The 21,250-nt window shown below is 51.7% G+C and overlaps 1 protein-coding gene across 1 annotated transcript in view; it reads left to right on the forward strand.

Annotated features, from left to right (window-relative positions):
• The window catches only part of SHB (SH2 domain containing adaptor protein B), a 118,968-nt gene extending 103,874 nt beyond the window's left edge, over window positions 1-15,094 (forward strand). The window contains exon 6 of the mRNA XM_066604391.1: window positions 13,422-15,094. Coding sequence (XP_066460488.1) covers window positions 13,422-13,605 — 184 coding nt within the window. The 3' untranslated portion in view covers window positions 13,606-15,094. The remainder of the gene's footprint in view (window positions 1-13,421) is intronic.
• Window positions 15,095-21,250: the final 6,156 nt, after the last annotated feature.

Genomic DNA, 21,250 nt, shown 5'->3' on the forward strand with positions numbered 1-21,250 from the left:
GGAATTCTGCATCGTTATCTTCCTTCTGAGGCTGGTGACACGTGAGTGGATACCGGACAGATATTATGCATCCAATGCAGGCGAGTGGTCTGGTCGCAGGTCTCCTCACTGGAACTTTCATCATAAAAGGAATCTAGGATGCTTGAAGTTCAGGTCAAGAAACCTGCAGTCAAGTCGAAACTCGTCTACATTAAGGATGTGTCACCGGCCTTAGTTGTTGGGGTAGTTTCTATGAAACCGTTCCCACAGCTGACCTGATAGAGGGGATCAGATGACCATAATGCGCAGCCTACTTCAGAGAGAGGAGTTTGATTGGTTAGTCTAAGTATTGATGGTTCCAGTAATGAGGTTTGATGGCCACAATGGGTGTTCTCTCCAGTATTCCTTGCTCTAGTTCTAAATATCTTCCGGTATAGTCTGTTCGGTCAGTGTGTATAGTGTTCCGTAGTTATTCCTAGTCTTAGTCTCGTTTGTTGTGCCGTTATTTGGTTCAGTCTTTGTCCACCTTCAGCATTGCTTCTTTTCAGGGCTCTACTGCCTTCTTGTTCTTGGGGATAGTGTTTCAGATAGGGCTGCCAGTGTTTCAATTTGTCTCTGAGAATGCACCGCCCGAATTAGTTGCAGGAGGAGAAGGAACTGCCAATAAGACCAACTGTTATATCAAAGCGCCGTGGAGTGCAGCCCCAGCATGTTGGTGTGGTGATCCGCTAGGACTGTATGGGAAGTAGGTTAGTTTCCGCTCTAGCCGGTGACAGTGATACAGGCTCTACCTCCTATTCAGCTTTGTGAAACAAAATGCTCCTCATTGGTTTAGCAGGTGGCATCTAGTATTTGAGCTGTGTGGGAGGAGGCTACAGAGTGAACAGGTAGACATGCAGCACAGGGGATTATGGGAGATGTAGAAGAGGACGACTGAACAGGAAGTACTGATGGAAACAACAAAGCGCAGCAGATGATGCAGAATGAAGGGGAGAGCAGAAAAAGCAGAGGAAAGGTAATGGATGGTTTTACTAGAGCACTGAGATTTATGGCTATTCTGGAATTTTGACTTTGGTCTTGAATACTTTCCCTTTAAGAACTCCAGAAAGGTGACTATTAAACATGAAGTTGAGTTCTGCCTTTAACATCCAGCTTTACAAGAGCCAAGTATTTTGGAGATTGTCTTTTCGAGAAAGTCGTATTTATTAGAGATGAGCGAACGTACTCGGTAAGGCCGATTTTTTTGCATTTGAGCACCGCGATTTTCGAGTACTTCACTACTCGGGCGAAAAGATTCGGGGGGCGTGGCGTGGTGGAGCGGGGGGGTAGCAGCACGGAACAGGGGGGAGCTCTCTCTCCCGCTCCCCTCTGCAACCCCCCGCTCACCCACGGCGCCCTCCGAATCGTTTCACCAGAGTAGTGAAGTACTCGAAAATCGCTGTGCTCGATTGCGAAATCGGCCTTACCGAGTACGTTCGCTCATCTCGTAAAACGTGGACTATAGCTGTGTGGCGACCGCCGACTGTTGGTTCTTTCAAGAATCTTCACTCCACTAAGACTTTTGTCCATATAAAGGAAAGCAACATGGCTGTACTAAGATCCATCCTACATGATATGATGTAGCCCCTTCTGCAGGTCTAGACTCTCCATGGAACACTCACATGCCACCCTTGTTGTACAGATGGAGGCGGCAGAAGGTGAAGCCTCCTTAATACTGTAGTCAACTTAAGTGATCTCGTCTATCTAAGCACTGTTAATTGCGACCTCACTGTGTACAGCCGTGGGCTATTAAGATGCCATCACTTGTGCCTTTACATGAACTTGTCTCCCTTGTTAATGGCTCCACCGGGTAAAGCTAGATTTGATGGCTCCCTAAATAGCCAATAATTGTACATGTCAGAGTCCAAGTGGTTTCCATTAATACCTCCATGTGGATGAAGACGTCTGGAGCTTCCGGGGTGAAGGACTTCTCTGGCAAGCTGCACCCAGTTGAAAGAGCGGCATAAAGGCTTACAATGTAACACGGAGCGGCTACGCGGCCGCGTGTGTCCTAGCACATGTGATTTATACATCAGACATCTCTATTTTCCCGTTCTTTTATGTGTTTTTTAGTAATCTGCTGGCGTTTTATCTTGTTTACACTCAATGACAACGATGCACATTTCCATAATAACTAGCTGTTGATCAAACAATTATTGCTGCCAGCAGAACATTTTCCGCAAATTAGTTCTATTCCGCCAGTTGGATGCAGTGACGAATATTTCTGTCGAGCCCTGACATATGATGCATCAAGCTGGAAAGGGATTTTTTTTCTTCTCCATATTTAATTCCTTTGTACTTACATTTTAGTCTGTGGTTGAGAACCATGTTAAACTGACAGCTCTTTGTTCGGAGACCAAGTAAAAATACTAATATCTATATTTAAGATCTACCATGTATTTCGGCAGACGGTGTAGTACAATTCCAGGAGAGCGTCAAAGCTAAAAAGCAGTTGGGTTTTGCTGACTTTTTTTTTTTTTTTCCGGCTACTAATATTGGACATCCTGGGGTTACAACCCAGTCTCCCCCCATCATTTCTGCCATTGACGTGTTCATCTGAAATGACCTTTTCTCCTTTGAATCTGAAGGGTTCATCTGTGACTCTCTGCACCCAGCAGCCATATGATATATGAATGAATGCAACATGATTCACTGGACAGGGAAGGAGCCGTGCCGATAACCTTTGTAACAGGGTGACCCGCTTTAGTTGCCAGCAGTAGCCGCCATCATGTTGGGGCTGAAGTGGCCCTGATATCTTTTCTCCATGGTGACAATATCCTGGTGGGATCTCTCCCCATGTTCATCACTCGCGTCACCCAAAAAATCCAGATGAGATGTAGGAATGAATTTTGAGTGACATTTCGGCAGCGAGTTGCTGATCCGCTGCTCACCTACATGTGGCTTACAAGATTAGCGTGGTTGTCGGCCTGATGGTTGCCAAGATAGTTTTGCACAACTAGCACAAATGCATCCCAAGCGGCGATTTCAGGAGCGCTCAGTTTGGATCTGATTGTGTCATCACACATTAATCTGCGGATTTCAGGACCAACAAAAATTCTTGCTTAGTTTTGGCTTCCGTTTTGGTTTTTTCCGAACTTGCCCTTCAGATACTGGAAACCATTTCCATTATGGTCCGTAGCCGCAACAAAGTTTTCCTTTTAGGCCCAGCTTAACCCTTTGCAATCCAATTTTGGGTTCAGGGTTTCCGAGGGGGTTTTCTCTTTTTGCCATTATACAATGGCACTGTCTGCTGGCTAGAGTCAGTACTGCGGTATGGGACATGCTGGAGAGGCCCCCAACAACAGAGCAGCCATTAATATACAATAAGAATACCCTGCCGGACATCTTCAGACATCGGAGCTGTACAGCCCTCAATCAAAATGTCTTTAGACGTCAGACAGTGGATTGGAAAGGGTTAATGCGAAGCGCTGGAAGCTGCACAATCATTGGATCAACCAGGCATGCGTGTAGCACATTGTATCTGCCCACAGTGCGCTCAACTCTGGACGGCCGCTGCGCCACTTTGTAATGATTGCTGTCGTCAGGACTGTTCCATAAGCACAGAAAGCACATGTTTTGTGTACCCCAACTGTAGACCCAACAGGAGCGCCACAGCCGTCCAGTCACTGCAAATGTTCCAGTTATGACTTGAATAGCTGATCAGCTTCAAAGGGAGTTCCATTGACTCACATGACTCATTTCCACTGCATGAGCAATGGGAACAGAAGGCGTCTCGTTTCCGGTATGCAGCAATACAGTTTTCAGGCTAGCTTTGCCAGAGTCTATAAATCTGCACTGCTCAGGTACATAGTTGCAATCTAGCGCCAGCATGAGGCCATCCATGTCAGTACAGAAACAAATGGCATTTTCCAGCTTGTAATATAATGCTAACTTTGCATGATGATCACAAAAGTGTGAAGTTGTGTTTTTGTAGTAAATTCTATTCCTGTAATCCGGAGGATAACCATTCGGACTTCTCGTTTTGATAAAGACCGGTCTCTCAATAGATCTAAATCAGATTGGCTCAACAGGTGGGGTTTACCCTGTTCATATTCTGTTTCACAACCTGCTTCAGCAGCAACCTCCTCCTCATGATCCCCATCAGGACTGTCTCTTCCAGAAGCACAAGATGCAGGGCAGAGTTGGCGCTGTGCTCTCGGCGGCACGTGGCGCTGGCTTCACAGGAGACTCACACAATCAGGATAAACCATTTTTGACTTGTTCTTGTTTGAAAATCCAGCACTGTTGGTCATGCAGAAATAGCCGTCCGAGTGATCTTTCGGTTTGCGCCAAATTATAGGCACAGCAAACAGCGTTGCCTTCCTCTTGCCATAGAGCCACAGTGTGATCCCAGAGTAGCACACGGTGCAGCAGATGTCCATCTTTTGTCTTGATCTGCAACTTTACACCCAAAATAATACTTATAAGCAATCTTTTCTTTGTCAGGTTTTTGCGCCAAACGCATGTGGCGTATTTACCACAAATGATGCAAATTGTCTGGATGGTTAACGGCTCCACCTGCTCATCTGTAGACATACTAGCTATATAAGAAAACAGTATTGCCAACTAGAAGCCTGCTTGGCCCAACTCGCAATATGAGACCTGGTAACTGCTGCAATCGGCTGACCAACATGGTCAGACGCGTCCGGATGCTGCAGGAACCCGCGGCTGCCGGGAGGCAGGATGCCGGTAAAGGGGCAGCAATTACCATATTTTTCACTCTGTAAGAGGAGGAAAATGGAAAAAATATTTTGAACTCACCCAGGGGCAGTGCGGGGGATAGTGCCGGGCAACGGGGCGGCAGAGCTCTGAAACACCGGAGCTCCAGAACAGCGGTAATCGTGTACGGGGCGAGGAAGGGAAGGAGCCGATTCGAGATTGAGGAGCAGCAGTAGTTTCACCGGCGCTCACCACCAATCAGCAGTATGTAAGGGCCGGCAATGCAGAGGAGAGCGAACTGGTAAATGATCGTGTGTTCACATGATCGGGGCGGTGAGCTTGAATTTTAACACATTTGCTCCTCCAGACACACTGACCAAAGTGGGGATGGGGGAGGGGGGGGCACAAAGGTGCGTCTTATAGAGCAAAAAATACGTCCATGCATCAGTATGTGGGCCAATCTACCGCGCTGTCGTCAGACTGTAGTTGGCCTATAACTGAAGATCTAGACGTCCGAGGCGAGTTGTGACTTCGGATTCGGCGCACTCTATTTCATGCAGCAAAAGCTTTGTCTATCAGTGAATCATTAGAAGGGTGGCGGCGTGGGCTGCGGGTAATTGGCAGGCAGGGTGTCCTGCCAGTTACACACCAGGGTAGCCTACCTGCATGGAGCATTAATATTGCCCTCCGCCTGCAGACACAAAGAAACCGCACAATGTTCCTCTTATGCTGTCAAAAATAACCTGACGGCACCGAAGCGGCAACAATTGTTGTGCAAATGGCGTTCAGAGCTGTTAGAATAGCGGATCCTTCCAGAGAAGGGGGGCAGCATTTCTTTAGTGATTGCGCCCCCTGCAGTCAGGGAAGGATCCCACCTGAGGCCTCATGAATTCTCTACCCAGTATATGATTTACAGTCATTTTGGGGTTGAATTAATTGGATGCCTCCAGCTCAGCCCCACAATATCACCTCCAGGACTGCGTGCGGATCTCTCAGCAGATTATGGTGGTTACGTTAATATCAACTGGCTTCTGTGTTTTAATTATGTCCCGGCCGCTGGCTCGTACTGTGCGCAGCCAATATTGTTTTTATGGGTTTTTGTGTTTCTTGGCGGTATAAAATTCACGGCCTAGATTTCATCCTATGGTTTTTGTTTTCTGATGATGGGCACATTTACGTTGTGGTAATTGAGGTGTTCGGAGTCCTTGTGGGACGCCTTCTGCACTCGCGCCTGTGTAGTTTAGATAACGTCTGTGTGCGCCGGAGCTTTGTCTCCTCATGAGCTGTAATTCCAGCCATTGTTTCCCGGCTCCCATACAATAGTCATGCATATTTCTGAGGATAATAGGAACTTGAATAACTGCACAACAAATCTCCGCGACGGGAGTGACACTCCGCATGTAACCGCGTCTCCTGAGTTACGGTCCACGCCGCCGCCATCCTGGACGGCATCGGTTCAGCAGCGATCCTCTTTAGTAGACTAATAAATCGTCCGCCTCAGACTGATCGGTTTCGTGGTGTTGAGTAAACCAGTGATTTTATGAGCCTTTTTTTATGCTTTAGTGTTCATTCCAATTGCCCATAAATAGTGTGGCCATGGGTGACACCGAGCCGGCCATTTATCCAGCAATGGTAGATTACTAATGTGCGCCCGCTGTCTGCAGGGAACCGTTGAGACTGATTTTTTCACACTTGCATATAAATATGAATACCATTTTGTTGCTCCCAGTAAAGTCGGCTTTCTTTACCCCTTTTTCTACAATTTTGAAGTTTTCATATAATAATTTTTAAAAAAAACCTTACCGAAGAGATCACAAGATGTTCCAGTTGTGGGGCAGAATTGAAGTGTGGCAAAAGTAGATATCTAACATGCCGCAGTTGCATCAAATTAACTGCATACTATTTTGGTACAATCTGCTTTTTTTGTGTTTTTTTTTTTTTTTAATGAGTTGGGAGCGACCAGGGGGGTGGGCTAATGAGTTGGGAGCGACCAGGGGGGTGGGCTAATGAGTTGGGAGCGACCAGGGGGGTGGGCTAATGAGTTGGGAGCGACCAGGGAGGTGGGCTAATGAGTTGGGAGCGACCAGGGGGGTGGGCTAATGAGTTGGGAGCGACCAGGGAGGTGGGCTAATGAGTTGGGAGCGACCAGGGGGGTGGGCTAATGAGTTGGGAGCGACCAGGGGGGTGGGCTAATGAGTTGGGAGCGACCAGGGGGGGTGGGCTAATGAGTTGGGAGCGACCAGGGAGGTGGGCTAATGAGTTGGGAGCGACCAGGGGGGTGGGCTAATGAGTTGGGAGCGACCAGGGGGGTGGGCTAATGAGTTGGGAGCGACCAGGGGGGTGGGCTAATGAGTTGGGAGCGACCAGGGGGGTGGGCTAATGAGTTGGGAGCGACCAGGGAGGTGGGCTAATGAGTTGGGAGCGACCAGGGGGGTGGGCTAATGAGTTGGGAGCGACCAGGGGGTTGGCTAATGAGTTGGGAGCGACCAGGGGGGTGGGCTAATGAGTTGGGAGCGGCCAGGGGGGGGGGGCTAATGAGTTAGGAGCGACCGGTGGGGGGTGGGATAATGAGTTGGGAGCGACCGGTGGGGGGGTGGGATAATGAGTTGGGAGCGACCGGTGGGGGGGTGGGATAATGAGTTGGGAGCGACCGGTGGGGGGGTGGGATAATGAGTTGGGAGCGACCGGGGGGGTGGGCTAATGAGTTGGGAGCGACCGGTGGGGGGGGTGGGATAATGAGTTGGGAGCGACCGGTGGGGGGTAGGATAATGAGTTGGGAGCGACCGGTGGGGGGTGGGATAATGAGTTGGGAGCGACCGGGGGGGTGGGCTAATGAGTTGGGAGCGACCGGGGGGTGGGCTAATGAGTTGGGAGCGACCGGTGGGGGGTGGGATAATGAGTTGGGAGCGACCGGTGGGGGGGTGGGATAATGAGTTGGGAGCGACCGGTGGGGGGTGGGATAATGAGTTGGGAGCGACCGGTGGGGGGTGGGATAATGAGTTGGGAGCGACCGGGGGGGTGGGCTAATGAGTTGGGAGCGACCGGGGGGGGGGGGGCTGATGAGTTGGGAGCGACCGGGGGGGGGGGGGGTGGGCTGATGAGTTGGGAGCGACCGGGGGGGGGGTGGGCTGATGAGTTGGGAGCGACCGGGGGGGGGTGGGCTGATGAGTTGGGAGCGACCGGGGGGGGGGGGGGGGCTGATGAGTTGGGAGCGACCGGGGGGGGGCTGATGAGTTGGGAGCGACCGGTGGGGGGTGGGATAATGAGTTGGGAGCGACCGGTGGGGGGGGGGGGGGGCTGATGAGTTGGGAGCGACCGGGGGGGGGGGTGGGCTGATGAGTTGGGAGCGACCGGGGGGGGGTGGGCTGATGAGTTGGGAGCGACCGGGGGGGGGTGGGCTGATGAGTTGGGAGCGACCGGGGGGGGGGGGGGGCTGATGAGTTGGGAGCGACCGGGGGGGGGCTGATGAGTTGGGAGCGACCGGTGGGGGGTGGGATAATGAGTTGGGAGCGACCGGTGGGGGGGGTGGGATAATGAGTTGGGAGCGACCGGTGGGGGGTGGGATAATGAGTTGGGAGCGACCGGTGGGGGGTGGGATAATGAGTTGGGAGCGACCGGTGGGGGGTGGGATAATGAGTTGGGAGCGACCGGTGGGGGGTGGGATAATGAGTTGGGAGCGACCGGGGGGGGTGGGCTAATGAGTTGGGAGCGACCGGGGGTGGGCTAATGAGTTGGGAGCGACCGGTGGGGGGTGGGCTAATGAGTTGGGAGCGACCGGTGGGGGGGTGGGCTAATGAGTTGGGAGCGACCGGTGGGGGGGTGGGATAATGAGTTGGGAGCGACCGGTGGGGGGGTGGGATAATGAGTTGGGAGCGACCGGTGGGGGGTGGGATAATGAGTTGGGAGCGACCGGTGGGGGGTGGGATAATGAGTTGGGAGCGACCGGGGGGGTGGGCTAATGAGTTGGGAGCGACCGGGGGGGGGGGTGGTCTGATGAGTTGGGAGCGACCGGGGGGGGGGTGGGCTGATGAGTTGGGAGCGACCGGGGGGGGGTGGGCTGATGAGTTGGGAGCGACCGGGGGGGGGGGGGTGGGCTGATGAGTTGGGAGCGACCGGGGGGGGGGGGGGGGCTGATGAGTTGGGAGCGACCGGGGGGGGTGGGCTGATGAGTTGGGAGCGACCGGGGGGGGGCTGATGAGTTGGGAGCGACCGGGGGGGGGGGCTGATGAGTTGGGAGCGACCGGGGGGGGGGGCTGATGAGTTGGGAGCGACCGGGGGGGGGGGGCTAACGAGTTGGGAGCGACCGGGGGGGTGGGCTAACGAGTTGGGAGCGACCGGGGGGGGGGGGCTAACGAGTTGGGAGCGACCGGGGGGGTGGGCTGATGAGTTGGGAGCGACCGGGGGGGGGGGGCTGATGAGTTGGGAGCGACCGGGGGGGGGGGGGCTGATGAGTTGGGAGCGACCGGGGGGGGGCTAATCTATTGGGAGCGACCGGGGGGGGGCTAATGAGTTGGGAGCGACCGGGGGGGGGGGGGGGCTAATGAGTTGGGAGCGACCGGTGGGGGGTGGGATAATGAGTTGGGAGCGACCGGTGGGGGGGGTGGGATAATGAGTTGGGAGCGACCGGTGGGGGGTAGGATAATGAGTTGGGAGCGACCGGTGGGGGGTGGGATAATGGGATAATGAGTTGGGAGCGACCGGGGGGGTGGGCTAATGAGTTGGGAGCGACCGGGGGGTGGGCTAATGAGTTGGGAGCGACCGGTGGGGGGTGGGATAATGAGTTGGGAGCGACCGGTGGGGGGGTGGGATAATGAGTTGGGAGCGACCGGTGGGGGGTGGGATAATGAGTTGGGAGCGACCGGGGGGGGTGGGCTAATGAGTTGGGAGCGACCGGGGGTGGGCTAATGAGTTGGGAGCGACCGGTGGGGGGTGGGCTAATGAGTTGGGAGCGACCGGTGGGGGGTGGGCTAATGAGTTGGGAGCGACCGGTGGGGGGGTGGGATAATGAGTTGGGAGCGACCGGTGGGGGGGTGGGATAATGAGTTGGGAGCGACCGGTGGGGGGGTGGGATAATGAGTTGGGAGCGACCGGTGGGGGGGTGGGATAATGAGTTGGGAGCGACCGGTGGGGGGTGGGATAATGAGTTGGGAGCGACCGGTGGGGGGTGGGATAATGAGTTGGGAGCGACCGGGGGGGTGGGCTAATGAGTTGGGAGCGACCGGGGGGGGGGGTGGTCTGATGAGTTGGGAGCGACCGGGGGGGGGGGTGGGCTGATGAGTTGGGAGCGACCGGGGGGGGGTGGGCTGATGAGTTGGGAGCGACCGGGGGGGGGGGGGGGTGATGAGTTGGGAGCGACCGGGGGGGGGGGGGTGGGCTGATGAGTTGGGAGCGACCGGGGGGGGGGTGGGCTGATGAGTTGGGAGCGACCGGGGGGGGGGGGCTAACGAGTTGGGAGCGACCGGGGGGGTGGGCTAACGAGTTGGGAGCGACCGGGGGGGGGGGGCTAACGAGTTGGGAGCGACCGGGGGGGTGGGCTGATGAGTTGGGAGCGACCGGGGGGGGGGGGCTGATGAGTTGGGAGCGACCGGGGGGGGGGGGCTGATGAGTTGGGAGCGACCGGGGGGGGGCTAATCTATTGGGAGCGACCGGGGGGGGGCTAATGAGTTGGGAGCGACCGGGGGGGGGGGGGGGCTAATGAGTTGGGAGCGACCGGTGGGGGGTGGGATAATGAGTTGGGAGCGACCGGTGGGGGGGGTGGGATAATGAGTTGGGAGCGACCGGTGGGGGGTAGGATAATGAGTTGGGAGCGACCGGTGGGGGGTGGGATAATGGGATAATGAGTTGGGAGCGACCGGGGGGGTGGGCTAATGAGTTGGGAGCGACCGGGGGGTGGGCTAATGAGTTGGGAGCGACCGGTGGGGGGTGGGATAATGAGTTGGGAGCGACCGGTGGGGGGGTGGGATAATGAGTTGGGAGCGACCGGTGGGGGGTGGGATAATGAGTTGGGAGCGACCGGGGGGGGTGGGCTAATGAGTTGGGAGCGACCGGGGGTGGGCTAATGAGTTGGGAGCGACCGGTGGGGGGTGGGCTAATGAGTTGGGAGCGACCGGTGGGGGGTGGGCTAATGAGTTGGGAGCGACCGGTGGGGGGGTGGGATAATGAGTTGGGAGCGACCGGTGGGGGGGTGGGATAATGAGTTGGGAGCGACCGGTGGGGGGGTGGGATAATGAGTTGGGAGCGACCGGTGGGGGGGTGGGATAATGAGTTGGGAGCGACCGGTGGGGGGTGGGATAATGAGTTGGGAGCGACCGGTGGGGGGTGGGATAATGAGTTGGGAGCGACCGGGGGGGTGGGCTAATGAGTTGGGAGCGACCGGGGGGGGGGGTGGTCTGATGAGTTGGGAGCGACCGGGGGGGGGGGTGGGCTGATGAGTTGGGAGCGACCGGGGGGGGGTGGGCTGATGAGTTGGGAGCGACCGGGGGGGGGGGGGGGTGGGCTGATGAGTTGGGAGCGACCGGGGGGGGGGGGCTGATGAGTTGGGAGCGACCGGGGGGGGGCTGATGAGTTGGGAGCGACCGGGGGGGGGGCTGATGAGTTGGGAGCGACCGGGGGGGGGGGGGGCTGATGAGTTGGGAGCGACCGGGGGGGGGGGGGGGCTAACGAGTTGGGAGCGACCGGGGGGGGGGGCTAACGAGTTGGGAGCGACCGGGGGGGGTGGGCTGATGAGTTGGGAGCGACCGGGGGGGGGGCTGATGAGTTGGGAGCGACCGGGGGGGGGTGGGATAATGAGTTGGGAGCGACCGGGGGGGGTGGGCTCATGAGTTGGGAGCGACCGGGGGTGGGCTAATGAGTTGGGAGCGACCGGTGGGGGGTGGGCTAATGAGTTGGGAGCGACCGGTGGGGGGTGGGCTAATGAGTTGGGAGCGACCGGTGGGGGGGTGGGATAATGAGTTGGGAGCGACCGGTGGGGGGGTGGGATAATGAGTTGGGAGCGACCGGTGGGGGGGTGGGATAATGAGTTGGGAGCGACCGGTGGGGGGGTGGGATAATGAGTTGGGAGCGACCGGTGGGGGGTGGGATAATGAGTTGGGAGCGACCGGTGGGGGGTGGGATAATGAGTTGGGAGCGACCGGGGGGGTGGGCTAATGAGTTGGGAGCGACCGGGGGGGGGGGTGGTCTGATGAGTTGGGAGCGACCGGGGGGGGGGTGGGCTGATGAGTTGGGAGCGACCGGGGGGGGGTGGGCTGATGAGTTGGGAGCGACCGGGGGGGGGGGGTGGGCTGATGAGTTGGGAGCGACCGGGGGGGGGGGGCTGATGAGTTGGGAGCGACCGGGGGGGGGCTGATGAGTTGGGAGCGACCGGGGGGGGGGCTGATGAGTTGGGAGCGACCGGGGGGGGGGGGGCTGATGAGTTGGGAGCGACCGGGGGGGGGGGGGCTAACGAGTTGGGAGCGACCGGGGGGGGGGGCTAACGAGTTGGGAGCGACCGGGGGGGGTGGGCTGATGAGTTGGGAGCGACCGGGGGGGGGGCTGATGAGTTGGGAGCGACCGGGGGGGGGGGGCTGATGAGTTGGGAGCGACCGGGGAGGGGCTAATCTATTGGGAGCGACCGGGGGGGGGCTAATGAGTTGGGAGCGACCGGGGGGGGGGGGGGGCTAATGAGTTGGGAGCGACCGGGGGGGGGGGCTAATGAGTTGGGAGCGACCGGGGGGGGGGGCTAATGAGTTGGGAGCGACCGGGGGGGGGTGCGCTAATGAGTTGGGGCCGGGGGGGGGGGCTAATGAGTTGGGAGCGACCGGGGGGGGGGGCTAATGAGTTGGGGCCGGCTGGTGGGTTGGGGTGGGCTGGGCTAATGAGTTGGGACCTGCCGGTGGCTTGGGGTGGGCTGGGCTAATGAGTTGGGACCGGCCGGCCGGTGGGTTGGGGTGGGCTGCGCTAATGAGTTGGGGCCGGCCGGGGCGGGGTGCGCTAAATGACCTGGAAGCATTGGGGGGAGGGGGGGTGATAATGAGCTGGGACCGGCGTGGGGGGAGGGGTGAGGTGCGCTAATGAGTTGGGAGCGGCCAGGGGGGTGAGGTGCGCTAATGAGGTGGAAGCAGCCGGGAAGGGGGGGGGACGACAACTTGCGCTAATGAGTTGGGAGCGGCCGGGGGGTGCGCTAATGAGTGGGGAGCAGCCAAGGGGGGGTGGGGGGCGCTAATAAATTGGGAGCAGCCAGGGGGGGCGCTAATGAGTGGGGAGCAGCTGGGGGGGGGAGGCGCTAGAGAGTGGGGAGCGGCCGGGGGGGAGGCGCTAGAGAGTGGGGAGCGGCTGGGGGGAGGCGCTAGAGAGTGGGGAGCGGCCTGGGGGGCTGGAGAGTGGGGAGCGGCTTGGGGGGGGCTGGAAAGTTGGGAGCGGACTGGGGGGGGGGGAGCCGCGCCTAAGAGTTGGGGGTGGCCTGGGTGGGGGTTGCAAGTTTAAAAAAAAAAATCCTATAACTAGAACGCCTGAGCTTTTCTGCAATTTTCCTACTAATGTTCCATCTCTGCGAAGATGTTCCCGTATTGTAGTTTGTACTCTTAGACTTTCCCATACACGTTTAGAGGAACAGCATCCGCAGTGTACTACAGGGGTTTCCAACAAAGGTTCGGTCTACTTTGTTTTCGGATATCCGCTGTGTGACTTGAACCAAACAGATGTTGAGTGCTTAAATGGATGTTACTGTTGGGTTTTGGATTAATTGTTTGTTCTGTTGTGTTTTCCAGGAGCAGCCAAGGATTTATGCACATGAAACTGTCAAAAGCCAAAGAAAAATATATATTGGGTCAGAACAGTCCTCCTTTTGACAGCGTCCCCGAAGTCATCCATTTCTACACCACCAGAAAACTTCCAATAAAAGGAGCTGAACACTTATCTCTCCTCTACCCTGTAGCAGTGCGGACCCTTTAGAGGACCGATGGACTGATGCACCCCCTTCCTGTGGACAGGGGACTGTGAAGAAGCATTTTTGCAAGTACAGCACATCTGCACTACGAATCAGCAGGGTACTGCCGGGGGGACGGTGTAGGCACTGACGTCGTGAATCGTCAACTACGAGCACTCACAATATGTACGATGTTGCACTATGGCTTTCATAAAGGACACTGCTTCTGTTTTGAGAAGGGCCTTGGGGAAACGGCAAGATGTTTTTGTAGGTTTATAAGGGTGAAACAAATGAGCATGTTTTGATGCTAAATGTTTGATGCGATGCTTATCTAGGAGTAGAAGTGTAAGTGGGGAGAAAAACCATATACTGCAATATAAACTAGCAAATATGATCGGAAGAGTCCATTTCTTACCTCCAAATCAGAATATGGTTTGGTTCTTTTTGGGCAATAGAATTCAGAATTGGGAAAAATGTCCTTAATTTAATTTACCTTGCGTTCTTTATGCCACATGGCAGTGATGCTGTGGGATGAAATGTCAGCCGTGGTCAACTAGCCATAGTAAACTACCAAAGGTCAACATTTTGTTTCCAACCATATCAGCCAATTCTCAGCAAGATTAAAAATTGCTGTGAAATAAAGGCAATCTAACCACTGGATGCATCACTCTGAAGAAAAGTGTAGATGGTACAAAGTTCTTGAAGGCATCACATCCAAACTTCAAGCCTCGCAACTAATCGGAGGCCTCCAATTCCTTATTATTGGAGACGACTTCTTCAAATAGGCATTGTAGATATGAAAGGGCGCCCTGTGAAGGTGTCCAGCCTGGTGGAGTTCACTCGCTCAGTTGGGGGGGTGTGCAGCGTTAATGGTTTTTATGCCGCCACCTTTCGACACCAAGCTTCAGAAGACAACTTGTGTGGTACCAAGAGCCTGCATGGAAGCCCCTGGCCTGCTCTGACAATATATCTTGAGTAATACTACTTTCTGTTGGAGCAATAATCTTGTTTCTCATTTGCTTCATCCGTTCTTACGACCCATCATCGAGCTAAGTCAAGTCTTTTTTTTTGGTTAATTATTTATGAATAGGGTATGTAAATAAAGAAATAGCAGTTTAATATATAATTATATTTTTGACCCCATTTTTTGGTACAGAGTCGTTGTGCACCTTTTTACAGTCAGAGGCCTTAAAAGGCAGCGTTGACTACGTTTCGTGTTTGTACAGTGTGACTGTCCTTTTAGCGAGGAAGAGTTTACTCGAATGTTCTAGATTTTAAGACAAAATCAGGGTATTGTTATTTTTGACTGTTAGCTTGTGAAGCCTGTTTTTTGTTTTTTTTGTTTTTTTTCCTTTCCTCCTTTCTGAATAGTTAAAAACTACAGTATTAGGGTTCCAACCTTCTCTTTAATAAATTGATCTTCAGCATGTGGAAGTGAAATTTTTGTCCGCTCAACTGTTGTCATCCGTTTGTTGGATATACTTTGTGCAATACAGTATATGCTTTCTAAGTTTACGGGTTTTTTGTGTGTCTGACTTTTACTAGTGATTTGTGGAGAATGATAAAACGACTGAGATCATTACCGGGAGATGGCTCTTAATTGATATCTGAAGTGCAATGTTTTATTCATGTTCTAATGCAAAAAGCTATTCACTTACGTCTCTGGATTTGCACCTCATTACCCCCGAATTCTAATGCAAATTGGGTTCCGATTTGCAAAGAACTTTGTCTAAGAGGTCAGGCCTGAAAAAATATACAGGTGTCCTGATGTGAATGAGAGAAAATGCGAAATCCTTTTCTATGCGAAGAAGGGAGCCCTGCCTGACATCTGACATTTAATTACTAGCCTCTCCAGAAAGACACCCAAATTATACCACTTCAGTGATTTCTATAGACATAACTGACAGGGACCATACAGCGTTGCTGACTTAAGCCATCAAGCAAGGCAATCTCAGATCTCGAACAAAAGCTACATTTATTTATAAAGCGTATGTAGAATGCTTGATTCATTATCTTGGAACTATGACACTCGTGGAGAAAAAAAAAACTTGGATCTGAAGGGGCGTTTAGAGAGTCAAGAAAGGAAACCGCACTCAGACACCCAAAGAGTAAAATAAGCTGGAAACCTTTTCTTACCTTCTGCAACACTAACCTCCATATCTACATTTTTTTCATAGCAGATGACAATATGAGAAATTACCAACCATCTATTATAAAATATGACCACGCTCCGTTAGCACAAATCCCTTATCTGTTTGCAGAAGCGGGCTTTCAGAGCAAATTACATTTATGTAGAAGAATTGCAAATGTTTTAAGGAATGTTTTCGTGCTACAGCTTGATTTACTACAATAGCTGTACACAATGGTTGTCATATGCGGAGCTCGGAGCCTGTAATCTGAATTCATATGTCGAGTCCTAGGAGTTGATTAGCCTTGAAGTCGGCCCTCCTGAAATAAATAGCAAATGGTATAGGCAAATGTTTAAGGCTTTGTGTGTGAAATAAGTTTACAAAACAATGGGGACACATGAAAAGTATTTTAGGAAGGACGTCGGTACAACTCGTCAACTACAAATATATTGTCTTAGTATTGTGTCAAATGAAACTATCAAAATGTGATGCCCCCCCAAAAGAACAAAACTGGCAACATTTATAGTAAAGGGAGTCTGTCCACGCAATTTTCACATAAATCAAGTCCAATAATAGGTGGGCAGTAAAGGAAGTAAATGTGGGGCTCTATTCCTGCTCAAACTTGCACCATTCCCCCAAAATCAGTGTTTTCCCATTACTTGTAAATCAGCGGCAAGTTATCCAATGGACAGCCTGCTCCCTCGTACTGGCCCAGGCAGGCATTCCGCCTTTCTGTGTGCTAAGCTCCACTCCCTGCATGATGATTGACTTCTTCAGGTCGAAAAAGCGGATTTCAGAGGGAAAGCAGCAGTTCGAGCTGAAATTGCAACAGTAGGGGAGCAATCCCATTCACATTGAAATTGTGAGATGTAGGTTGTCAATCTACCTTCTGTTAACTGTGCGGAGGGGATCTATTATTGATGGCTCCAGCATATCCCCTCAGTGCTGTTAACAAAGTAGAATGATCTTGTGTTGCAAGTTGATAAGCTTGTTGCTGGAGCCGCTCTGATGTTGGCCATGTCAGATTCGTGCCCCTTTGACACTGTGCAGTACGGACCTGAGTTGTCAATTTAGTCATTTTAAAGAGGGGTTTTCTCTTAACTATTGATGACTTATCCTCAGGATTGCTCATCCACAGCTGATCGTTGGGGGTCTAACACTTGAAACCCTGCAAGTCAGCTCTTAGTCAGGCTGCCGACCAGTGTACGGTTTTCTTTTTGGCTTCAGTCCTGAGTGACGGACCCCAACTCATAACTTTTGATGACCCATCCTAAAGATGGGGAGAAGGAAGGCAGTGTGTAGATTTGCTAAAAATGCATTTAAAAATTGTAAAAAGAAAGCATCATATGCAAAAAATATTTTTTCACATCATAAAACAAAAAAATGCTTAAATGGCACCCTACAATAATAATAAAACTCGAGACTCCCCCGTAAGGGAGATCGAAAAACACGTTTTAAGCCCTATAATTTGCTATTTTCAAGAAATTACTTTTAATATCGGAAGCAGAACAGCGCAAGAATTCTCCCTACTTCAACTTCCCCCACCCAACACTTTGCCTCCTGCGTCCCCTTCACCTCGCTCCTTTTATATATCGGACTGTTATCGAAGTAGTCTATGGAAGACTGGAAGGAAAAACCGTTAACGACTTTGAAAGACTAATTTTCAATAACGAATTCCTGTGCCTATACCTGTGCGTTGCACGCTGCTATATCACCTAGTCATGAATAAATACTGACTGATGCTCCTTCCTCGGGGATCTGTGGTTTGTAACGTCAGTGAGTATTTTTGAGGGGGGGTTTTGTATTTATTTTTGAAGGAGTTGTCCTTTATCATTTTGGCAACTCTTACTTGTGCCATTTGGAAATTTTTTTTAAAGGGGTTTTGCCACTACATAAAATTGCTTCACAATCACTTTTTACTTCCTGGTTGCTGCTGGCCAGGATATGTGACTGCTGCAGCCAATCACTGGTCACATGCTCTGGTCAGCAGCAAACAGGAAGTATAGTATGGTTGTGAAGCTTCTAGGTAGGCGTGAAGCATATATCTATATTACTCTCAAGCTCGGCAGTATGGAGCAATTCCAGCAACCTCATTGGTTCTGATTCAATATTCCAGCAACCTGATTGGTTGTTTGGGTTCCCTGATTCAACCTGAGTGGTTGTTAGTGCCTAACTTGAGAGTAATGAAAACAAAGATCTGGTACTGTGTTAGCCAGTAGAGCAAAATGTGATTGTTCTCAGCAAGAGAAACGACGTAATCTTGTAGATATGATACCTTTTAATGGCTAGCAAAAATACATGATGTAATAATAGCGAGCTTCCGAACCAACGCAGGGGTTCTTCTTCAGGCTTATGGATTGGATCTGAAGAGGCATGCATATTTATACATACTTATGACATACATACTTATGACATACATACTTATGACATACATACTTATGACAAGGTACAGATATGGATGTGATTGGTTCGCACTTAAAAGGAATTCTGCAACAGCAAACAAACTTTTTTGTCTAGGCACTGATAGCGGAGTGAAAGTTTTATGGTCCCTAAATTACTGTTTGTTGGTTTTCTTGCTTAATTTGCTAGAACTATCTTTAAAATTTATTCGGAACTCTAGAACTCTTTGGGGTGCATCCAGAACTTATGAAAAAATTAACTTTTTTTTGAAAGATTGGGTGCTGACTTCACAGACGTAGTGTACACAAGTTGCGGAAACACTGACCTGCAGGTTAGTTGGGCCGCTCTCACCCTTTTATATTCATCTAAGTAAGCTACATATCATAAGTATACAGTCAGTAGGATAAGCAGTGATCTCCCTCATTATAACGGTGGCCCTCTCTAAAGAGCTTGTGTGGTAGGGTCTTCCACAGGTTATGCTGCCCTAAAAACTAATTGGAGAGCACAAAAGCCCAAATATGTCTGAGCTTGTTGGACCTGACATCAGTTGACCACCTAAGGAGGAGCCCATCTGTCGGCACACATTTCACACCTGTTGGAGGATCAGCAAGTGTTTCCTAGGGATTTCTGTGTGTAGGTGTTCAAAAGAATGGAGTTAATATTTGCACAAGTTTTGTGTGACACGCAAGGCAGCGTGGGTCACGCTTGTGTGCGTTTAGCCTTCGGAGAATAAAAGCTAGGAACAGGAGAAAATGAATGTGGTTAAATAAAGATGTAAAAGGGGCAATAAACAGTCAAAAAGAAAAAATAAAGCATTTAAACTGCTGAAGTGACAAGCCGGTGAAAAAGTATTAAAGATTGATTAGGAGATAAACCTGTACAAAGCAAATAAAAGCAGCACAGGTGCAGATGAAACCAAGTAAAACTAACTCTACACTGTAATTGAATTATAGAAATAGGAAATGGTTAATATGGAAAGTGTTGGCACTTTAAAAAGTAATGAGGTGCGAATTGTCGAAGAGAAAGGGGAAAATTAAATAGATCTGCTGTAAATACAGAGTAGAAAACAGACATAAACTGCAAAATGCTAGAGTAAATTCTCTATTAAAATGTTGTCATTATGTAGAAAAAGTCCAGAGCTGTCTCAAAAGATGAAAATACACAAATCGCTGCGTTCAGATGGGATACAAACCTCTGTTCAGATGCAGTTAAGTAATGTGATAGACCATATTTCTAGTGATGTGGTCTGTTCTATGGGATTTGAATATAGCAAATGTGGTACCAATATACAAATGGTGAACCTGGAAACTATAGGCCAGTAAGTCTGACTTCTAAAGTAGGTGAAATGTTTCAAGGGTTTCTAAGAGATGCTATCCTGAAAGACCTCAAGAAAAATAGCTGTATAACTTCGTATCAGCATGCGTTTCTGAGCGACCGCTTCTGCAAACCAATCTGATCAGCTTCTAGGAGGAGGCAAGTTCCAGACTGGACCTAGGAGAGTCAATAGAGCTCATACATCTTGACTTTTCCAAAGTGTTTGATACACTGCAGCATCGAAGGTTGGCATATAAAATACACACAGTTACCCCCAAACAAAGCATTTGCAAGTGGGTGAGTAAGTGGCCAGTGATAGAAAGCAGATGTTGGTTATTAATGGTACATACTCTGATTGAACCACCGGTACTAGTGGGATGTCACAGTGGTCAGTACTGGAGGGGTCACCATTATTAGTGGGTACTACAGGTGTCCTTATAAGGCACAATTTATATAATTTCTGTGTGTAAAGTAGATAACAGAGTATGGGACAGTATGCTGTTCTAAATGGATCTGGATAAGTTGAGAGCAGATGAGTTGAATTCAATGTGATGGCTCTGATTGGCTGAGCCGTGGCACTCAAGAACCAATCAGCCAGTGCTTCCCGGAGGCAGGGTTTTTGAAACCCCCTGACCAGGAAGTGCTGGCTGAAGACTAGAAACAAGTGTGCTGGAGCTCTGAAGGAGAAGTGCAACAGAGTGGACAGTGCCTGTTAGGTGATACATTGTTTTGTTTTTCAACACAGCCAGAGGTTATTTTAGGGCTCAAACAGTAGGATTTCCTACTTTAAAGTTGCATCACACCGTATTAAAACCGCATTTTCCCCCAGTCGTCTCCACGACAGCACCAATTGAGATTGCCTCCTCCTGATAGGACAGGAACACACTGAGAGGTTAAAAGCTCCCCCCCTTCCCCACTTTCCTCAGTGTCTTCCTGTCCTGCCAGGAGGCAGGAGCTCGGAGAGGGGCTGATGGAGAAGCCAGCCGGAAGCCTACTCACGGGCGGATCGGAGGGCAGTGGGTCAGCCTGTCCTCCCTTCCCAGCCAGACGACTCCCGGGACGCCACATGGGGTGGTAACCCCCAGGCCAGGCTCCTCCCGCGGCGGCCCATGGGGGGTACAAAGCGTGAGCCTCAGTCCCCCTCGTCCTCCCTGCAGAAGTTAGAGCGCGGTGCTCCAGGAAGCCCTTCGACGGCGGGGGGCGGGGCGCCGCGTCACGTGTCCAGCGCGATGACGTCATCGCGTCTGCATCAGGAGCGGAGGGGGCGGGGCTTAGGGCAGGAGCGCGAAAATTTAAAAAAAATAGGAACCTGAGAGAAGCCAGAACAAACCACTACAGGTCGCAGGGTATCTGCAGCACCGGTATAGTAATGAGTGCCCCAGAGACAGCTGAAACCTCAGCCTCAGCGGCCGTAAGTAGCCAGTGCGGCAAAAAATACAAAATGCAAAATCCAATGTATTGTATATGGAAAAATTGCGTATTTACCCGCAAAAAATACAATGCAAACATCCAGTGTATTGTGTATGGAAAAATTGCATATTTACACGCAAAAATGCTTTATTTGTCAGGGGGTTAAAAAAAGACATCCCCCCCCCCAGAACAAAACTCAGAAAATGCGTGGAAGGCGGGATAAAACTGCCAGCTACGTACCAGAGGCCTCTATGCAAGGCATGCGTAGCTAGGCTAGTTAAAGAGGAATCGGGAGGACGTTAGGAAGCTGGTGAAAGAAGAGGTAGATCAGCCCTAACGTCACAGCTGGCGCCGCCAGCGAAACGCCAGAAAAGGGCATATGTTCCTGACGAGCCTTCCGACTCCGAGAGTTCTATCG

This window comes from Eleutherodactylus coqui, chromosome 5 (assembly GCF_035609145.1).
Source record: "Eleutherodactylus coqui strain aEleCoq1 chromosome 5, aEleCoq1.hap1, whole genome shotgun sequence".
NCBI lineage: Eukaryota > Metazoa > Chordata > Amphibia > Anura > Eleutherodactylidae > Eleutherodactylus > Eleutherodactylus coqui.